The sequence below is a fragment of the Macaca mulatta genome, chromosome 6, assembly GCF_049350105.2.
Source record: "Macaca mulatta isolate MMU2019108-1 chromosome 6, T2T-MMU8v2.0, whole genome shotgun sequence".
In the NCBI taxonomy this organism is placed as follows: domain Eukaryota; kingdom Metazoa; phylum Chordata; class Mammalia; order Primates; family Cercopithecidae; genus Macaca; species Macaca mulatta.
The window spans coordinates 25896270-25915272 of NC_133411.1; the positions used below are offsets into that span (position 1 = coordinate 25896270).

At 34.4% G+C, this 19003-nt stretch overlaps 1 protein-coding gene across 1 annotated transcript in view; it reads right to left on the reverse strand.

The window, feature by feature from the left end:
* Positions 1-19003, reverse strand: part of CDH10 (cadherin 10) — a 164514-nt gene that overhangs the window by 97478 nt on the left and 48033 nt on the right. The window contains exon 2 of the mRNA XM_028849362.2: positions 13314-13667. Within this exon, the coding sequence (XP_028705195.1) occupies positions 13314-13544 (231 nt within the window). The 5' untranslated portion in view covers positions 13545-13667. The remainder of the gene's footprint in view (positions 1-13313; positions 13668-19003) is intronic.

Here is a 19003-nt window from a genome sequence, read left to right on the forward strand (position 1 = left end):
CTCAGTTTTGTTGTAGAAGAAAATGAGTTACTGGTTTGTTATACAGATTATTTCATCACCCAGGTATTAAGCCTAGTACCCATTAGTTAAACCGTAATTAGTATAATATCAGCCTTCTGCTAAAAATTCTACAGTATCTTCCCATGCAACATAGAGTAAAAGTCAGAATTTATAAAAGACCCTACATATTAGTTTCCGATTCCTATTTTAAGAAATAACCACAAACCTAATGAATTAAAACAACACAAATTCATTGTCTTATAGCTGTTAAATGTCAGAAGTTTAAAATCAAGGAGCTGATAGGGTTGCATTCCTTCTGGAAGTTTCAAAGGAGACTCTGTTTCCTTGCCTTTTCCAGCTGTCTGCATTCTGTGGTTTGTGTCCCCTTCCTTCATCTCCAAAGTGCATCATTTCAACCTCTACTTCCATTGCCACATCTCTTTTTTCTGATATTGACTTTCTTGCTTCACTCTTAACAGAGACCACTGAGTTATATTGGGATCACCCATGTAATCCAGGATACTTGCTTTTCACATCAAGATCCTTAATTTGATCACATTTGCATAGTCTCTTCTGACATTTGAAGTGACATGTTCACAGTTGTGAGGATTAGGGTGTGGCCATCCTTGGGGGCCATTATTCAGTCTACCACACCCTAGGGATTCTGGGCACCCCCCGACCTATTACCTCTTTTCCTGCTTCAACTACCACTCTCCTCTCGCTTCTTTTGCTTCAGCTACGCTTGAATTTGTGAACGAAGCAATCCACAAGAAAACAATCAGTAAGAAACTATCAGTAAACTATCAGTAAAACACTTGAAAAACTTCAATACATAATTATAATCATCCAGAAGTGTCGAAGTAACCTAAACTTGACCTGTTTACTAAATTCTAGAACAGAGAACCCAGGATGGAACCCTTAGCAAATTTATTTATTTCATCATCTGCTTGGATTTATTTTTGGTAACACAAAAAGTAAATGCTTTGATCTAAAAAAAAACTTAATTACAAAGATGAAAGATTACTGATATTTAGAAAAATGTGAATAAAAAAGATATTTTTAAAATTCTAAAAATAAGAAGTTAAGATGCTGACCTCAAATAACAGGAACTCATTCACTGCTGGTAAATTGTCTTGGTTACAACTTAGGAAAGTACCATGACAACTTCTGAAAAGATTAAAGCTAGGTACATACTATAGAAGAGCAATTTTACTTCAGATTATATACTAACATACGTGAGTATCAGGATGCATGTACAGAAATGATCGTAGGAGCATTGTTAGTAACATTGAAAACTAGGGGAAGAGGTAATTCCACATACCCACTGATATGTGCATAACATATCCATTGAAATGTGATCCATATTAATAGGATTGTACCAAATTCAAATACATTTATGGAGAAAGATACTCTACACAACAATATTTGGCAAAAGAAGGAAGGTAAAAGATTATCTGAACTATGATTGCACTTTAATTTCAAAAACAGTCAAAATTCTAGTAGTTTATTTAGAAATACTTATGTAGATATTCAAACCATAAAGAGAAACAAACATTACTACCACAAAATAAAGGTCAATGGCACCACTCGGAAGGAGAAATGGTGTTGCTATTAACATACCACAGAGAGGAATTATTGGGGGCTAGAAATTTTCCATTTCCTGGACTGGGAAGAGGACGCTTCCATTGATTTTTATTTATTTGTTAAAGTGTATATATGTTTTATGTAAATTGAAATATGCATTATGTTTAAAATTTTTAAAACATAAAGGTCAATTAATAAGGACAGACTGTGGATCAAAAGAAATACTACCATGTCAATAGAAAGATTGACAAAGGATCTGAACACATTTTCAAAATGCAAAATGCTTTAAACACATAGATGCTCATGCTCACTTAGCATGAACAATAAAATGTCACTCATAAACCTTTTCACTTATCAAATAAATAAAAATGATAATGGTGATATAGTGATTTGCTGCAGTTGTGGAAAAACAGTTACTTTCATAGTCATTGGTTTAAGCTGCAACAACCTCAATGGAGAGCAACATAAAATCCCTATCAAAGTTTAAAACTTTTCAAGACTATACTTCAGCATTTCTACTTGTAATCATAATTCCTAAAGATATAACTCTGTGTCAAATTGCTGTATTAGCAATTAAAAAAAAAAAATCTAAATGTCCTTTAAAAATGTTAAAACAATTCTAGTGCACCCATTAGAGAGAATATTGTTCAGCTACTCAGAAAGAGAAAAATGCCTTTATGTACTGTAATGCAATGAGTCCCAGTTTATATTTTTAAGTTAAAAAAAAAAAAAAAAAAAAAAAAAAAAGGCGGCCGGGCGAGGTGGCTCAAGCCTGTAATCCCAGCACTTTGGGAGGCCGAGACGGGCGGATCAGGAGGTCAGGAGATCGAGACCATCCTGGCTAACCTGGTGAAACCCCGTCTCTACTAAAAAATACAAAAATCTAGCCGGGCGAGGTGGCGGGCGCCTGTAGTCTCAGCTACTCGGGAGGCTGAGGCAGGAGAATGGCGTGAACCCGGGAGGCGGAGCTTGCAGTGAGCCGAGATCCGGCTACTGCACTCCAGCCTGGGCGACAGAGCGAGACTCCGTCTCAAAACAAAACAAAACAAAACAAAAAAGGCAGCTTACATTAACATCTCATATCTCATAAAGTACAGTGCCATGTTTCCAAAAACAAGATAACACATATGTCTTTACATGTTTCTCTGGGAATATGTAACAAAAAACTGGAAATATATGTTTTTTTAAAGAAGAAAACTGGAGATGTCTGAGGATCATGATGAGAATCTTAGTTTTAACTGTATACCTTTTCTGTAAAAAGTGCATGCATCATCCATTCCAAATATAAATTAAATAATAACATAATGGCTATGAAAATTAATTGGATTTTTGTGTGAAATAGTCAAAAGAGCTCTATTACATATGCAAACTTAGTTTTGTACTTAACTAGAAAAAATCTGCTAATTTATTCATCAGCACGCTACTTAAACAAAAATATAACTGTTTTGATGTGGTAATATATAGTAATAAATATATTACTATTTTTTTTTTTTTTTTTTGAGGCGGAGTTTCACTTTGTCACCCAGGCTGGAGTGCAGTGGCGCAGTCTCTGCTCACTGCAACCTCCGCCTCCCGGCTTCAAGCAATTTTCTGCCTCAGCCTCCTGAATAGCTGGGACTACAGGCATGCGCCACCACACCCGGCTAAGTTTTGTATTTTTAGTAGAGACAGGGTTTCCCCAACTTGGCCAGGCTGGTCTTCAACTCCTGATTTCATGCTCCACCTGCCTCGGCCTCCCAAAGTGCTGGGATTACAGGCATGAGCCACCGTGCCCGGCCAAGAATAGTCTTAATAATGGTGAATGAGATATAATGTTGGTTCTAATCCTGGAGTCATACATTCAGGGTTAGAAGCCCATCTTTGCAACTTTCTCGATTCATACCATTAGAAAACATAGACAATGAGGGCACATATTTTCTCTTAATTATAAATGAAAGATAATTGGATCTACATCATGAGGTTGTTGAAATCCTAAAAAAATAAAATAAACTTTGAAGGTATCACTATCAGGCTACATCAAGTTTCAAAATATTATATATCTTAATTAACTGTATCCCCCAAATTTTATGTGACAGTAATTATACAGTATTTTGATTCCAGAAGAATATTAAGAACTGCTGATGAGAAAGGTCTTTTTAAAAACTGGTGATTTAAATTAGCATGATTTTTTGTTTGCTGATTATGTATGATGGTGACTTTGAGCTTAATATAGATATATTTAACTACAATTTTTAACAAAAAGAGTGAGCTCACCTGAGGTTCACATTCACATCCTTTCTTTTTCGTTTTTTTTTTTTTTTTTTTTTTGTGAGACGGAGTCTTGTTCTGTTGCCAGGCTGGAGTGTACAGTGGCACAATCTCGGCTCACTACAACCTCCATCTCCCAGGTTTACAGGATTCCCTGCCTCAGCTCCCCAAGTAGCTGGGAATACAGGTGCATGCCACCATGCCTGGCTAATATTTTGTATTTCAGTAGAGACAGGGTTTCACCATGTTGGCCAGGCTAGTCTCAATCTCCTGACCTAGTGATCCAACTGCCTTGGCCTCCCAAAGCACTGGGATTACAGGCGTGAGCCACTGTGACTGACCTCACATCCTTTTTTACTATCCACATCATAATATATCTTACCTTTCTAGTTGTTCATCATTTCAAATATAGGTTTTTTTTGCCCCTGATACAAGGTCTCACTCTGTCATCCAGGCTGGAGTGCAGTGGCACGATCATGGCTCACTGCAGCCTCAAACTCCTAGGCTCAGGTGATCTTTTCACCTCAGCCTTTCTGGTAGCTGGGACTACAGGCACATGCCACCATGCCTGGATAATTTTTTGTATTTTTAGTAGAGAGAGTGTTTTGCCATGTTGCCCAGGCTGATCTCAAACTCCCAGGCTCAAGCACTGGGAGACTTTGCTTCAGTGTCCCAAAGTGCTGGGATTGCAGGCGTGAGTCACTGCTCCCGGCCCACTTAATTTTTAATCTTAATAATATGACTCTGAAAACCTAGCATGTAGCCTTCTTCCAGTCTAACTGAAAACCATCTTATTCTCATTTGCCCAGATTATTACAATAAGTCTCTTCTGGGTCCACACTGATCTCTAAATTGCTACATCTGTCCCTGTGATGAGTTTGTATCACTCAACAAGATCAGTCATCAATTTCTTGGAACGTTTTGCTTCTTTGGCCTCTAGAACAGTCATAGTCTCCTTCCCTCCACCAACACACAAACATACTTTTTCTTTAAAACAAAACAAATCAAAACAAAACAAAAATGGAGTTTCGCTTTTGTTGCCCACGCTGGAGTGCAGTAGCGCAATCTTGGCTCATTGCAACCTCTGCCTCCCAGGTTCAAGCAATTCTCTTGCCTCAGCCTCCCAAGTAGCTGGGATTACAGGTGCCCGCTACCACGCCCAGCTAATTTTTTGTATTTTTAGTAGAGACAGGGTTTCACCCTGTTGGCCAGGCTGGTCTCAAACTCCTGACCTCAGATGATCCACATGCCTCAGCCTCCAAAAGTACCGGGATGACAGGGGTCAGCCACCACGCCTGGCCCAAACATACTTTTACTTGGATGTTCTCTACATTTAGGAGTAAACATAATCAAAGGTCATTTCCTAGATTTGTGTTTTTTTCTCTTTATTGTGTCCCTTCAGAAGCTCAGTTATGACAGGGGCAGAAGCCTAGTACGCTCATGATTCACATTTCTGTCCCTCTGCTCTGCTAGACTCAGGAAAATCAAACAGACACAAACTAGATTTGGTGCTACGCCTATGATGTAGACTTGTAAATAGCGACAGAGGAGTGTCAAAGGAAATTGAAAAAGCTCAGTCGTCTTGGGCTTTTTTTGGGGTGGTATTTGAAAATGACACCACTGAATGGTGAGAAATTTGATGATGTAAGTTAAGCTAAACTGCAGCCAAATATAAAATGTTCCTTTAGAAAATTTGATATAATAGTATACATTCTTACAGATCAGTCTCCTACTTGATAATATACCTCTAATCTGGGGCTAGGATTTAACATTTTAATTTAAAGTTTTACATTTAATAGCTTTATGTAATCTATAAATGCATAGTATATTTTTAAACATGAAGTTTGTGAGATAATTTTGCTAAAGGGGGAATCTGAAATTTACATTAAATTCCCTTTGCCTATTGTGGATTAGAGCTCTAAGGAGAGAAGCAAAGGTTTTAAGTTATAGTTTAACAAAGTTGCTGCTCCCCTCTCAATTTTAATCCACCTACCTGAAAATTTACATGTTTTTCTTTATTTTAACTCCTTTTTTTGAGACAGAGTTTAGCTCTTTTTGCCGAGGCGGAGTGGTGCAATGCTGCAATCTCAACTCACTGCAACCTCCACCTCCCGGGTTCAAGCGATTCTCCTGCCTCAGCCTCCCACGTAGCTGGGATTACAGGCATACACCACCACGCCCGGATAATTTTTTTGTACTTTTAGTAGAAACAAGTTTTCATCATGTTGGTCAGGCTGGTCTTGAACTCCTGACCTCAGGTGATCCACCCGTCTCGGCCTCCCAAAGTGCTGGGATTACGGGCGAGAGCCATCGCATCCAGTCATGTTAACTCTTAATTAAAATTACTAGGAGTCATGGAACACAGTTCAGTGATTAATAACAATAATAAGAATAAAACAGTAAGATAGCCCATATTCTTTAATAAAATGGATGTAGATGTTTAGTGAAGTGAATATTTAAGAATTTATATGAAGTGAATATTTAAGAATTTACTTTAGGAAACCTATTAAAGGGCTCCCTCCTATTCATGCTTTCATATGAAACAAGTGAGAAGCTGAATATATGAACATATGCCAAGTATGAGATATTGATGAGCAAACACATTAACATAGATCCCTCTCTTTCACTTACTTTACAGAAAAGAGCATTATTCTTCAATACAATGGGTACAAAATTTAATTGAACATATAATTATATATTGCCTCCAAGAAAGAAAATGACAGAGCTCTAGTAATTCATAATATCATATTAACAATAACCATGCTTCATTGCTATTATATATGTACTTACTTGTTATTGACAAATTATATTGAGATAACTTCTACAGAGCAAAATTTATGTGAGATTTAATACAGTTTTCATTTACCGAGATTTCTCTTGCACTTTTACTAAAAATCACTGACTCCATTTTCATATAATCTTCATTCTTGACTACATAGTTTAAAAATTCTGCATTTGAAAAATGATTGGCTAAATTACAGATATAAATGTTTTATTTTACTTTGGATATTTTGATTGAATAAAGTTTTTCAAATTTGTGATGGAGAATTATGAGTGCAAAATTTACACGTTCAGGATTTTCCTGAATATTTTGTTAAAATGATACAGTGATATTTGAAGATGTATTTTCCCTACCTAACTGCTAGCTAAAATATTGTATGCAGAGATACATACATTGTATGCATTCGGAGAACTAAAAACAAAGAGGTGGTCTGCTCTGAAAATTTTCGCGGTTTTCTGCAAGTCATGCCTCTATTTACAAATGCTTTTATTACTTCTTACTTGAAGTCCCTAGAGATTTTAATACAGGTTTACATTTTGTGTGTTTGTGTGGTCTTTACATATTAAAGAAATAATGTCTATATTCATGCAAATGTCCACTCATCAGGAAGATATTTATAATCATTTAATCCAAAGGAGTCTCTGTCAATGTATATCACATCAACCTGATTAATGTTTTCCAGGACTTTCTCTAAGAAAAATTTACTAATGCATTTATGTTTTCATATTCTATTCATTATATGGTTGCAATGGACACGGTCCAAATAAAAAATAACTGTGTCCCCAAATCCCTATACCCCCCTACCCCATCTAATCACTAAAAGCAGGTTTATATTTAGTAAACAGTTGTTTTTTATGTAGGTCGTTTTGGTCATGTTTGGATAATTTTTTTTTAATCACTTGGGAACGTTTAGTCTCAAGAACAGTCTCATTTCAATTATCAAATAGAGTGTTTTCTACATACTGAACTCTCATATAATGTAAAGATTGTCCACTTGTGCAATTGAGATTTATTTTAGCCTAGGAAGTTTGAAGTGGTGGAGGTCAGAACAGCTTCTCCTCCAACTTCATTCCAGCTTCTCCTTCTCCAGCTGCGGCCAGTTGACATGACTGTGTCTGTATTATCAAGAGTAAAAGGGATGCAGTCTAATATGGTGGACACAGTTGCTATTTCTGGGCTTTACTGATATTTAAATTTGAGTTAGTCTCTCATGGATCAGTTTTTACACTTTCAGAGAGATCCTCTAGAAATTCTCAATTATAATTTCCTTATGAGGTATTTCACATCAAAAATACGTCCCCAAGGAATAAACAGATCAATAAAACAATAAAAGCATGCTTTTTGAGTCTTCAATCTTAACATTTAGTAACATTGATTCATACAGTAAAAAACCCCCAAACTGTTTCATTTTCACTGTATTTACAAGTACTGCAGAAACAGAACATGGGAATATTTGTCGACTATTGTTTTATTCTTGGTTGTGGAGTCTGTGTTATATTTGAGACAAAAGAGGCCCATAACTTGCTGTTATTCTTAGTATTTGTTCTCTTTCTTAAAGGCCGGCACTTTGTGAGCAGAGAGCTTATATTTTCCCTACTGTGTGCATAATACCAGAGTGGTACCTAGAAGGTCCTCCACATATTTACTGAAAGAAGGAATATGTACTTCATGCATAGTGGGTGTTTGGAGCCGACAAGTCTATAGAGAAGGATGACCACGAGACTGGAGAAAAACATATGCTTTAAGATTGGACATAAACAGGAGGTCAGGAGGTCTTGTCAGAAGTCTACACTGTGGGAAACAAACAGTAATGCTAACTCTGAAGGGAAGAATATAATTGAGAGCATATTTAGAAGTATTGAGAACATATTTAGAAGAAAGAACCCATGAAGAAATAAAATTAGGTAGAACTGTTAGGAAAAGGCAAGAGAGATTTTACTATAATGACTTAGAATAAGATTTATGGTTGCCCCTCTATGTTATTTTTTTATTTATTTATTTTTTTTTTTTTTTGGTGTTTTGGGATTTTTCTCAATTTTTGGTTTTGATTAAAATCTATTTTTAACATGCTTTTTTACCACCTGAGACTAATTATCATATAAAATATAGACAAAGTTTGTGCAAGAAATATAAAATTAGTGATTTGCTTAGAACTGCATATTTATTACAACTAAAAGTAAATTCAAGACTTTACAGTTTAATATCATTATTTACTTTAGATTTGAAGATATGGAAGCTGAGGAATTTGAAATTATCTCCTCAACCCAACTGGATTGAGCAATAGGAAACTGACTAGAAACTACATGTAAAAAAATATTAAACTAATAAAAAATAGGAGTTTATAAACACAATGTTCTGCCGGGCGCGGTGGCTCACGCCTGTAATCCCAGCACTTTGGGAGGCCGAGGCGGGCGGATCACAAGGTCAGGAGATCGAGACCACGGTGAAACCCCGTTTCTACTAAAAATACAAAAAATTAGCCGGGCGCGGTTGTGGGCGCCTGTAGTCCCAGCTACTCAGGAGGCTGAGGCAGGAGAATGGCGGGAACCCGGGAGGCGGAGCTTGCAGTGAGCCGAGATCGCGCCACTGCACTCCAGCCTGGGCGACAGAGCGAGACTCTGTCTCAAAAAAAATAAAATAAAATAAAATAAAATAAATAAATAAATAAACACAATGTTCCTTGAATTTAAATTTGGAAATTTTAAAATATTTACAGAAGGTTTCACTATGGAGGTAACATATTTCAAAAGTAGGTTCCTTGAAGTTCAACACATGTGAAGCTCTTGCCTTGGAAGATAAAGAGAGGGGAGTAAGTATACAGGAAATATCCACATATTCCAATAAATTCCAGTATACAGGAAGATTCTTAAAGGTCAGTGTTATGATTAGATCACGGAAAAAATGGAAAAAGAAAGCTCTTACGCGAAATATGCTTTTGTTTAGAATGTATTTAACAGAATGATTTACCGGAAAATGTTTCTTTTTATGGCGAACTCAACAAATAAATGTTTTGAATTGAGTACGGTTGACTTTGTTTCTTACAAAACAAAAGGAGTTGTGGCAGTGACAATTAGCCAATGGGCTTTACTCCTCTCCTTTCCTTCTCTCTCTCCCTCTCTTGATTTTTTTTCTAAATGAGTTTTTAAATACACATATAATTTATATTTATAATGTAACATTATTAGAAGTGAGTACAATAATAGAAATTATTTAGTATATATAATGTTAGTGTATTAGTGTATATAATACATTATAATCATGCCCTTTGATTTCATGGATAAGTAAATGAAGGTCAAGAGAAGTTCAGAGAAGGCCAAGAGACAGTGGCAAAAAAAATGCCACATCCTAGATTTTCTGATTAACAGTTGTATGTTTTGTTAAGTTCCTCTCTGCTTTAACCCAATGAGCAGTAATGGTTTTTTCATTTTGCTTTAACCACATAGCAGTAATAGGTTTCCATCTGAGAAATTATAGGCATCAATTCTTCCTAGGGTCTGGTTAGCTAATTGTATGGGTATTTAAAAATTTTTTTCTTCTGCTCCACACAGGTGCTTTCTAATCTTGTCCTCATCAAACCAGTGTAAGCCTCTCCATCGCTAGTGGGAGAGTGCTTTGTGAGCTCCCCAAATATTCCCCATATAGAGAGATATCTGTCACTGTGTTTTCATATGTCTAGTGATTGGAACACATATTACTCCAACATCTAAACCAACCCAGAGGCATTGAAACACTTATCACCATATCACATGCCTACTTTAAAGCATATACAAACTGGAAGAATAATTTCTGAAAGAAAATATGACTATATGATAAATTCCTTACAAATAATGATGGAGAGAATATGTGGGGGATTTTAAGTCTTGTATACTTCACAAGGAAAATATATTTTAGCCTCAAGTTATATTTATCAAAATGTTTGTTTATTAAAATATCATAAACATTGCCTTTTTGGCATATCTTCATCTGCATGTTTATCTCTTTTTTTTAAAATTTTTTATTATACTTTGAGTTCTAGGGTGCATGTGCACAATGTGCAGGTTTGTTACACATGTATCCATGTGCCCTGTTGGCGTGCTGCACCCATTAACTCATCATTTACATTAGGTATATCTCCTAATGCTATTCCTCCCTCCTCCCCCGTCCCCCCCACCCATGACAGGTGCCCGTGTGTGATGTTCCCCACCCTGTGTCCAAGTGTTCTCATTGTTCAATTCCCACCTATGAGTGAGAACATGCAGTGTTTAGTTTTCTGTTCTTGTGATAGTTTGCTGAGAATGATGGTTTCCAGCTGTATCCATGTCCCTACAAAGGACATGAATTCATCATTTTTTATGGTTGCATAGTACTCCACGATGTATATGTGTCACATTTTCTTAATCGAGTCTGTCAGTGATGGACATTTGGGTTTGTTCCAAGTCTTTGATATTGTGAATAGTGCTGCAATAAACATATGTGTGCATGTGTCTTTACAGCAGCATGACTTATAATCCTTGTATATACCCAGTAATGGGATGGCTGGGTCAAATGGTATTTCTAGTTCTAGATCCTTGAGGAATCGCCACACTGTCTTATCTCTTAAATAATATTTTAATTGTACCAGTAATTAATGTAATACAAATAATAAGGTAATTAATACAATACTATAGTATAGACAAAAAATGTTAAAGCATCTATTTCACAGATTATGACATGAATACACCATGGAAACTACAAAATTGATTGAAATGTGAACTAAAATCTAGATACTCTGGCCATTAAAAGACTCAGAGAAGTCGGAGAGTTATAACACCTAAATCATTTCTGTTACTCTAGCAGTTCAGCACAGTCTATATGGAAAAGAACTGGTGAACACATTCACAAATTCCTTACACCAATACTCATTAAAGAGTTTTCTAATTTGTTTTCATAAAGCAGAGTAGGAAGCATAAAATTTGAGTTGTATATCAAGATGCGTATATCTTAAATTTACCAACTTAATGGTCTTCAGTGATTAAAATTTCTAGACTAGTCTTCTCTGCCAAAGAGCCAAATGCCACCAGATGGCAGAGGGAATTCAGTGTAATATGACTCAGGTTAATTCAATCAGCTAAATAGTTATTAAGATCTACTCTAAAAGCTTAACACTCTCTCACTGCTCTAAGAGATATGAAGTACAGTTCTTGATGTCAAGGTGTTGATATTTTATGAGATAAAAATACAAAGTAAATAAGAAGTAGCTTGACTATAATGAGAGAGTATGTAATGATGATAATTCAATTTACCAACATTTATTAGATCATCATAAAGTACTAGATGAAGGGAAATAGATGCAAACAAGCTAACTGCTATGTACAGGAAGAACCAAAGAAAACTATTTATAGTTTCTACAGCCCAGATTTCAATTATTATATTTTTACGCAGTTAGTTTCATAAACTAAAAGTTGTCTATGAGAGCAACCTTCACTCTCTATTCCCAGGCTTTCAATCAATGAGATCTGTGAAAAGCTTGCTACTCTGTGCTTTCTGGTAAGATTCCTTAGGGTGTTGTTTCTTTTCCTTTTCTTTCTAGTCAATATGATATTTAACCTCATCTTTCTCATTTTACCAAATATTTTAAAAGGTCTGAAATGATTGCAATATGACAAAACATATCAGTGTTTCAAAATCAATGAAAATGTTGTCTCAAAAATAGGATTTTTAGAAGAAAAAAGCTTTTGCACAATTTTAATTATTCCAATGAAGATATCACAGTTAAGGTTAATGCAAAAGTTGGCAATGCAGTAATGTGTCCATCATAATTGTGTAGTGTTAACGTGTGATTTATGTTAGTGTGCTTAATTTCCTTTTATTTCTTTGACATATTCTCGTAGACTATCTATAAAGGTAATAATATTGGCTATCAAATGAATTTCTTCTTAAGCTCTCAAGTCAACTAAGGCATTATCTGACTTCAATTAGATTCAGATCGTGTCAAGAAAGAAATTTTGAACTTAATACAACCTAGTGTATAAAAGCATTCATTAGTGCTTTTATGTTAAGCTTTTCATTTCATTCCCAATCACAACTAATTGTCCTCACTAAATTTATAACTCTGCAGAATGAAAACTCTCCTCTGTCCACCTCATATTGGAATAACTAAACTATTTTTACCTGCTTTTCTTCCTATTTGTTTTTCTTTATACAAATGCACCCATAGTGTGGCCTAAGAAAAATAAATAACATTCATACCTAGAATAAATTTTCTTATAATAAGCAACATTTTTGTCCTTGAATCATATTTTGCTTTCTTGTTCACATTTGCTTTCTTGTTCTGTAGAAGATTAAACAACTTTGAAATGTTTTTGCTTCCTCACTGAACTCAATAGCAATGTGAAATATACATATACACATATGCATTGTCATCTAAATGACCGTATTTACATACAGCTTTCTCACTATCATTGCTTTCTAACCATAAATACTAAAATCGCAGTTTCGAGTACCTCTTTAATTCATAAGTTATTGGCAGAATTAATTTTAATAAATAAATGTGTGCATTTATCATGTTATATTCATTCCACAGTTTTTATCACATTAGAATTTGTATTCTGTAAACAAAAATGCTTTAGGGAGATTTAAAGAATCATATTTGTAACAATGATGGTTTGATGGCCGTCAAATTTTCATCAATAAAATATATAAAGAGCAAATGTAAATATGTGCCATTTTAACACAGACTTACCTTGCCTACGTATTGATAATCAGATCCTGTATATTCTTCCAGTAGGAAAAACTGATTCCACATCCAACCACGCTTTTGACGATGGAGAATTTTGCCATCACTCCTTGGGACACGTGAACTTAAAATTCTTTGCTGTGGTACAGGCGTCCTTCTGAACATTATTTCCGGAGAGCAGAAATGTGGCAGGCACACCCAGAGTAGAAACAGTAGCAAAAATTGATATATTGTCATAGTTCACTCCTTGACAAATCCCAACGTAGATGAAGAGAAGCGGTCCTATTTTACCGAGTTGATTTTACTGTGTTTCAACTGGTTTCCAACATTTCATCAATGTTTTGTACATGTTTCCCAAAGCTTCAAACAAACAAAAAAAGTTAGTTGACAACATTATCATTATTACTTTTCATTTTAAATTCAAAGTGACAACAGTTTGTTAATAACAACCAAAACATTCATTTTCTTTATTTTTCATACAATAACGAAGTTTTGAGAAATATTACTTGTTTAGCAATATGTCCACAATTTATGAAAATATTGTAAATGTTTATTTCCACCAAATCCTAAAGAAAGGACATTATTAGGCTTTTTTTTTTCCTTTGGCACTTTAACAGTTTTTAGGAATTACATTCCTGTATAAACAGGAGATATAGTTCATCTGCATGTCAATTTTTTCAGAGTAATTTAACACGAATTAAAATTTTGAAAACAAAACTGTGATTTAAATAACCTACAGGAATCACGCCTTCTGTTGTGCAATTTTATATTTTAATGTTTTTAAACAGCGGCATAATTTCTTCAAATTTAATCCTACTCAGAGGTAAAAGTAAAGGCACAAACAAAACAAAACAAACAAACGAGAAAACTAGGAATGCCTTCCTTTGAAGACCTCTCCTCTCTTCCCTGTTAGGTTGGACTGTGGAACACCTAGAGATTCCTTAAGTAGAAAATAATCACTACTACAGTGAACCAATTTGTAGTATAATTAAATCTAGCAGATAGTGTGCTTCTAACTACCTCTACTGCCTGGTCTAGAACTCTATTATACCCGAGGCTGACTATGGTAACAGCCTACTGACTGCTCTCTACACCCTCCCTGCCACTATTTTCTCAACAAAATTTCCTTAGAAATCTATTAAAATTTAAGTCATATCATGTCATTTTTCTTCACAAAACACGTCAGCAGTTTCTCATCCCACTTTGAAAGAAACCGAAGTCCGTCCAATAATGCTGCACTCAATTTCATGACTGCTGGCCACCTCTCTGACCACGTTTCACTTTAACCCTCCACCACATCTCTCTAAACTGACTCTTCTCCAGCCACAGGGTCCTTCTTGCTTTACCATGCAATACATTTTACATGCTGCCTTCCTTAACTAGCAACTTCCTACTTGTTCTCTATGCCTAGAATGATTTTCCTGTAGATATTCACCTAGCTAGATCCTCTGTTTCCTTCAGGTATTTCTTTAAAACCATCCCTGAAATTTCATGTGTTCCATTATACGACATGTATTTTTATTTATTTATTTATTTATTGACTGTGTACATATTCTGTTTTTCTGCTACAATCCCACGTAGGAAGATAATTTTATTCTTTTCTTCATTACTGTATTCACAATGCCGAAAAAAGAATCTTGTGTATAATAGATGTTCAATAAGCACTTTAAATGTATGAATAAATGAATGAATGAATTGCAAGGGAATGCAAACATTTGACTACCATTTACCTGCTATATGTTCTTATGCCCAAGCATTTAGGTATAGAAATACATATTTTTGAATTACAATACCTTTTATATTATTCTTCATTTATATTATTGTAAATATACTTATTTTATTTTTTGTATGTGTCGATTGTCTTTTCTTTCCTAATATGTATGGATTTTATTTCAGGGTGTGATAAAGTATTTGTTATAAAAAGTGATTTGAGAACCAAAAGGATTGAGTTTCACTTCTCTAATATGGCATTGCATTATAAATACTCCTGCTTTTACATTTGTGCTTACATCCACAGTAATTTGTTAGCAATCTCTTTACTTTTTGTTTCATTATTAAGAAGATTTAAAAGTTAATACAAATGTTTCAAGGAAATAAGATTAATAGTGAAGCAGTGTCTCCCTTGAGTGTATTAAATGACAGTGGAGTCGTCCACAATGCTTGAAGACGTACAGCATGATAGACGGAAATTGTATTTCAATATGTCATGTAATACTCTACTTGGAGTTTAGAAATTATCTGATGCATAAAATGGTCTTACATCACAAAGCACTGAAACTCAAACTGATTGGATTCTAAGTAATAGGAACATTGACCAAAATAGGGGCTTTCATATGTATTAGGATGTGCTGGACGGTATTCCCCAGAAATGTACACTATCCCCAAGAGGCAGGGGAGAGTTTGTGTAAGTCAGGGTTTCTGCTTTCTTCTACAAAAGCTTTAAAACTTATTGAAGAAACGGTCATTCTCATTTCATCTCTTTTCTCATTTTGAAAAATTGTCAGCAATTCTATGATGCATTGGTGATCATTTTCAATACAGTTATAACCTTCCCTAGTGTGAAAAGCCTACGCACCAATGTTTCGGAAAAGAGTAGGTGGGGACTATAGCTATAAAGGTTGCTATTGAATAATTGGAACCCCACATAATGCATGAGATCATTTCCTTTGTTATTGTTCAAGTTTCAAATATTTAATGATAAATGTCCTGAAGAATCCCCGGTAAAATGCATTATTTAATACTGATGCAAGATAACTAGAGAATATTTAAAATACATTTTACATAAAGACTACCGTATTTGACAAAAACATTGCAAACAATGACATGGTTAAATAAAAATAGAAAATTATATGAAACAAATCTAACATTTACTTTGCAGTTAGTTCTTCCTAGTTATGTTCAAAGTAACTAGGAGCCTACCTATGAGACATTTCACAACATTGTGACTTTATTACAAATATCACTAATCATCATCCTTCCAGTAGCCTAACTCAAATTACAGAATATCTTGGGCATTTCCATTCAACCAAGTGTACCTTTTACATGGTCAGTCAATATATTGCATTGCTGCTTTCCGTACCCCCCATGGCTCTCAGCTGTCCTTTTTTTCTGTCAATGTTGTCATCACACTATTTTAAATGATCATCATTTCATGCAAACAGCATACAATAACTACTAACAGCCATTTTCCTTAACCTCAATCTTTCTTATTTAAAATATATCCTACAGGGTGTTAGCTAAATTAATTTTCTAAAACCCACTTCTCCAAGGCTCAAATCAATTAAAATTTTTGAACACGTCCATCACTGGGAAGATTAACATCAAAACTTTATATTTCATTTCAGTATCTGGAACCAGGTAAGTTTTAAAACATCATTTTGCAGTATTTCTAGTTGTTTTAGTTTCAAACCTGATATGTAACTTCTTATATGTATAAACTATTTCCCCACTAATATACAATTCTGAATAATATCCAGGTGATTAAAACGTATTGAATTTCTCTCAACAGTAAAAAGTGGTATATACAGATGTATCAGTATATGTCTCTTTAATTAACTGATATATTTATAAAAGCCTCTCTAAATATGTTGGACTATTTATGATGAGAAATAAAAGCTAAATTTTAGAATATAAAAATATTACATAAGGGAGCTGTTGTGCTTGCTTGAAATTATTAACAGAATTATAATGAAAGGAATCAGATGGGTTGAAACTACTGCTAAACTACCTCTCTGACTAAAACTGCTACAATTAATGAAATTCTATAATTTCAGTTCCAGTTAATTTTATTTTCGGAAAATATTTTCAAAACTACATCTTTATTTTAATATAAAAATAATTTAATATGAATATCACATGACCTTTAAGAATTATTAAAACAACCTTTAGCCATTCTGCAATCACATATTTCCTTTAGACCAGTGCTCCTCCAATTTTAATGTACACTCACAACTCCTGGGTCACTTACTAAATATCTATGTTCTCATTCAGCGGGTCTACTGTGGGGCATAAGATGCAACATTTCTCATACGTTCACCTATAATGCCAATGCAGGTGGACCACGTGCTTTGACTGGCAAAGCTGTAGACCTCCCTCAAACCTAAAATCATCCTCAGAATGTTTTTGTAACTTTTTCCTATTTAGTGCTTCAGTCGCCAGGTACGTAGCCTACTACAATGAGGGGAAAATAAGCTTTACGATGACTGCAGTCAGAAGATCAGAAAATTATTTCTAAATAATCTAAGACCTTTTTCCATATTTTTTTTTTACCAGAAGAGTTTGTTTGCTTCAAGCTACAGTACATACGATAGCAATTTTTCTCCTAATCATGCTGTAAACTATGTTTTTCTTTATATGTGCATTTTAAAGCATTTGTCTCACTGGGTCCCATTTCATTTTTACAATTACAGGACTTTCATTATTCATCTGAAATACTTATCACAAATATTATTTTCTTTATAACCTGTTAATTTTATTATATAGCCAGCCAAAAACAGCACATCACAGAATATAATATAATGGGCATTTTGGCACATCTCAATTACTAATTAAGTCTCCACACATCACAGATGATCAATTAAGCTATAATCTATTCTTGGCTAATAAAAGGAATTAGTCCTTCTCAGTCAATTTATTATGTTGATTAGGAACCTAATTATCAGCTTTTAAAAAATATACATATTATTTATAAGAGTAATCGAAAATGCTAAAGATTATAGATATAAAAGTCCCTATAGATGGACAATTTTAATCCTTTTAAAGTTTCATAGAACAAATACAGTCTAATAACATTTCAACACTGAGAAATAAAGGAACATTTTTCAGATGTGTTTATACAATTAAAATGAGTCAGTGCATACTAAATACTTCCTTTTTATTCAGCTGATACCATTTTATGCATCTAGTATAAAGCACCATGTGAGATAATTGAATCAAAGCATTACACTAAAGACTCAAATAATATGAGTCCATATGCTTGATCATATTATCCAAGAGTTCATTACACATTACCTACTGTGCTCCATTGTCATAGATAATGTATAATTCTACATTGCTTTTTTAAGTATTCTGCATATGTATTTCTGTTTAGACTGTAAGTTTGAGGCAGGGTTTTATGTCTTCCGTGCAAAGCTAGTAATATAGAGATTAATACAAAGTGTTAAATAAGTATTTTTAAATTGGATTGAATATTATAATTCTTTGTAAAACATTTCAATAAGAAAGAAACTTGCCTTGTTTTTCTTAACAAAAAAGGTCAAGGACAATTTTATGCCTGTATCTTATTTGTATTTAACATGACAGAACTCACATAAGACATTAACCAAAAAGGAAATCAATATATCACTGTTGAATGAAATACAGAACACAAAGGTTTGGTAGTCTTAGATAAGTTATCAACCATTGCTAGGATTGTTATCAATGCAGAAAGAATCCAAGAAGTTCTGGTCCTTGCTATTCTTCTCAGATTAAAATTCTTCTTCAAGCAAAACCATTTGAAATTAGTTTTATTCTCCAGGAATGTGACCTGCACACAAACTGGTAATACACTTCTCCAGCTATACTACATGCTAACATCTTTACGTGATAATTTGAAAAACCAGACATAAACCATATAAATTTAGGGTCAGTGGGTAGATAAAACACATGGCAGGGATAAAGAGGATTGTTGAATGAGGCACATAACTTCATGTGGCTGT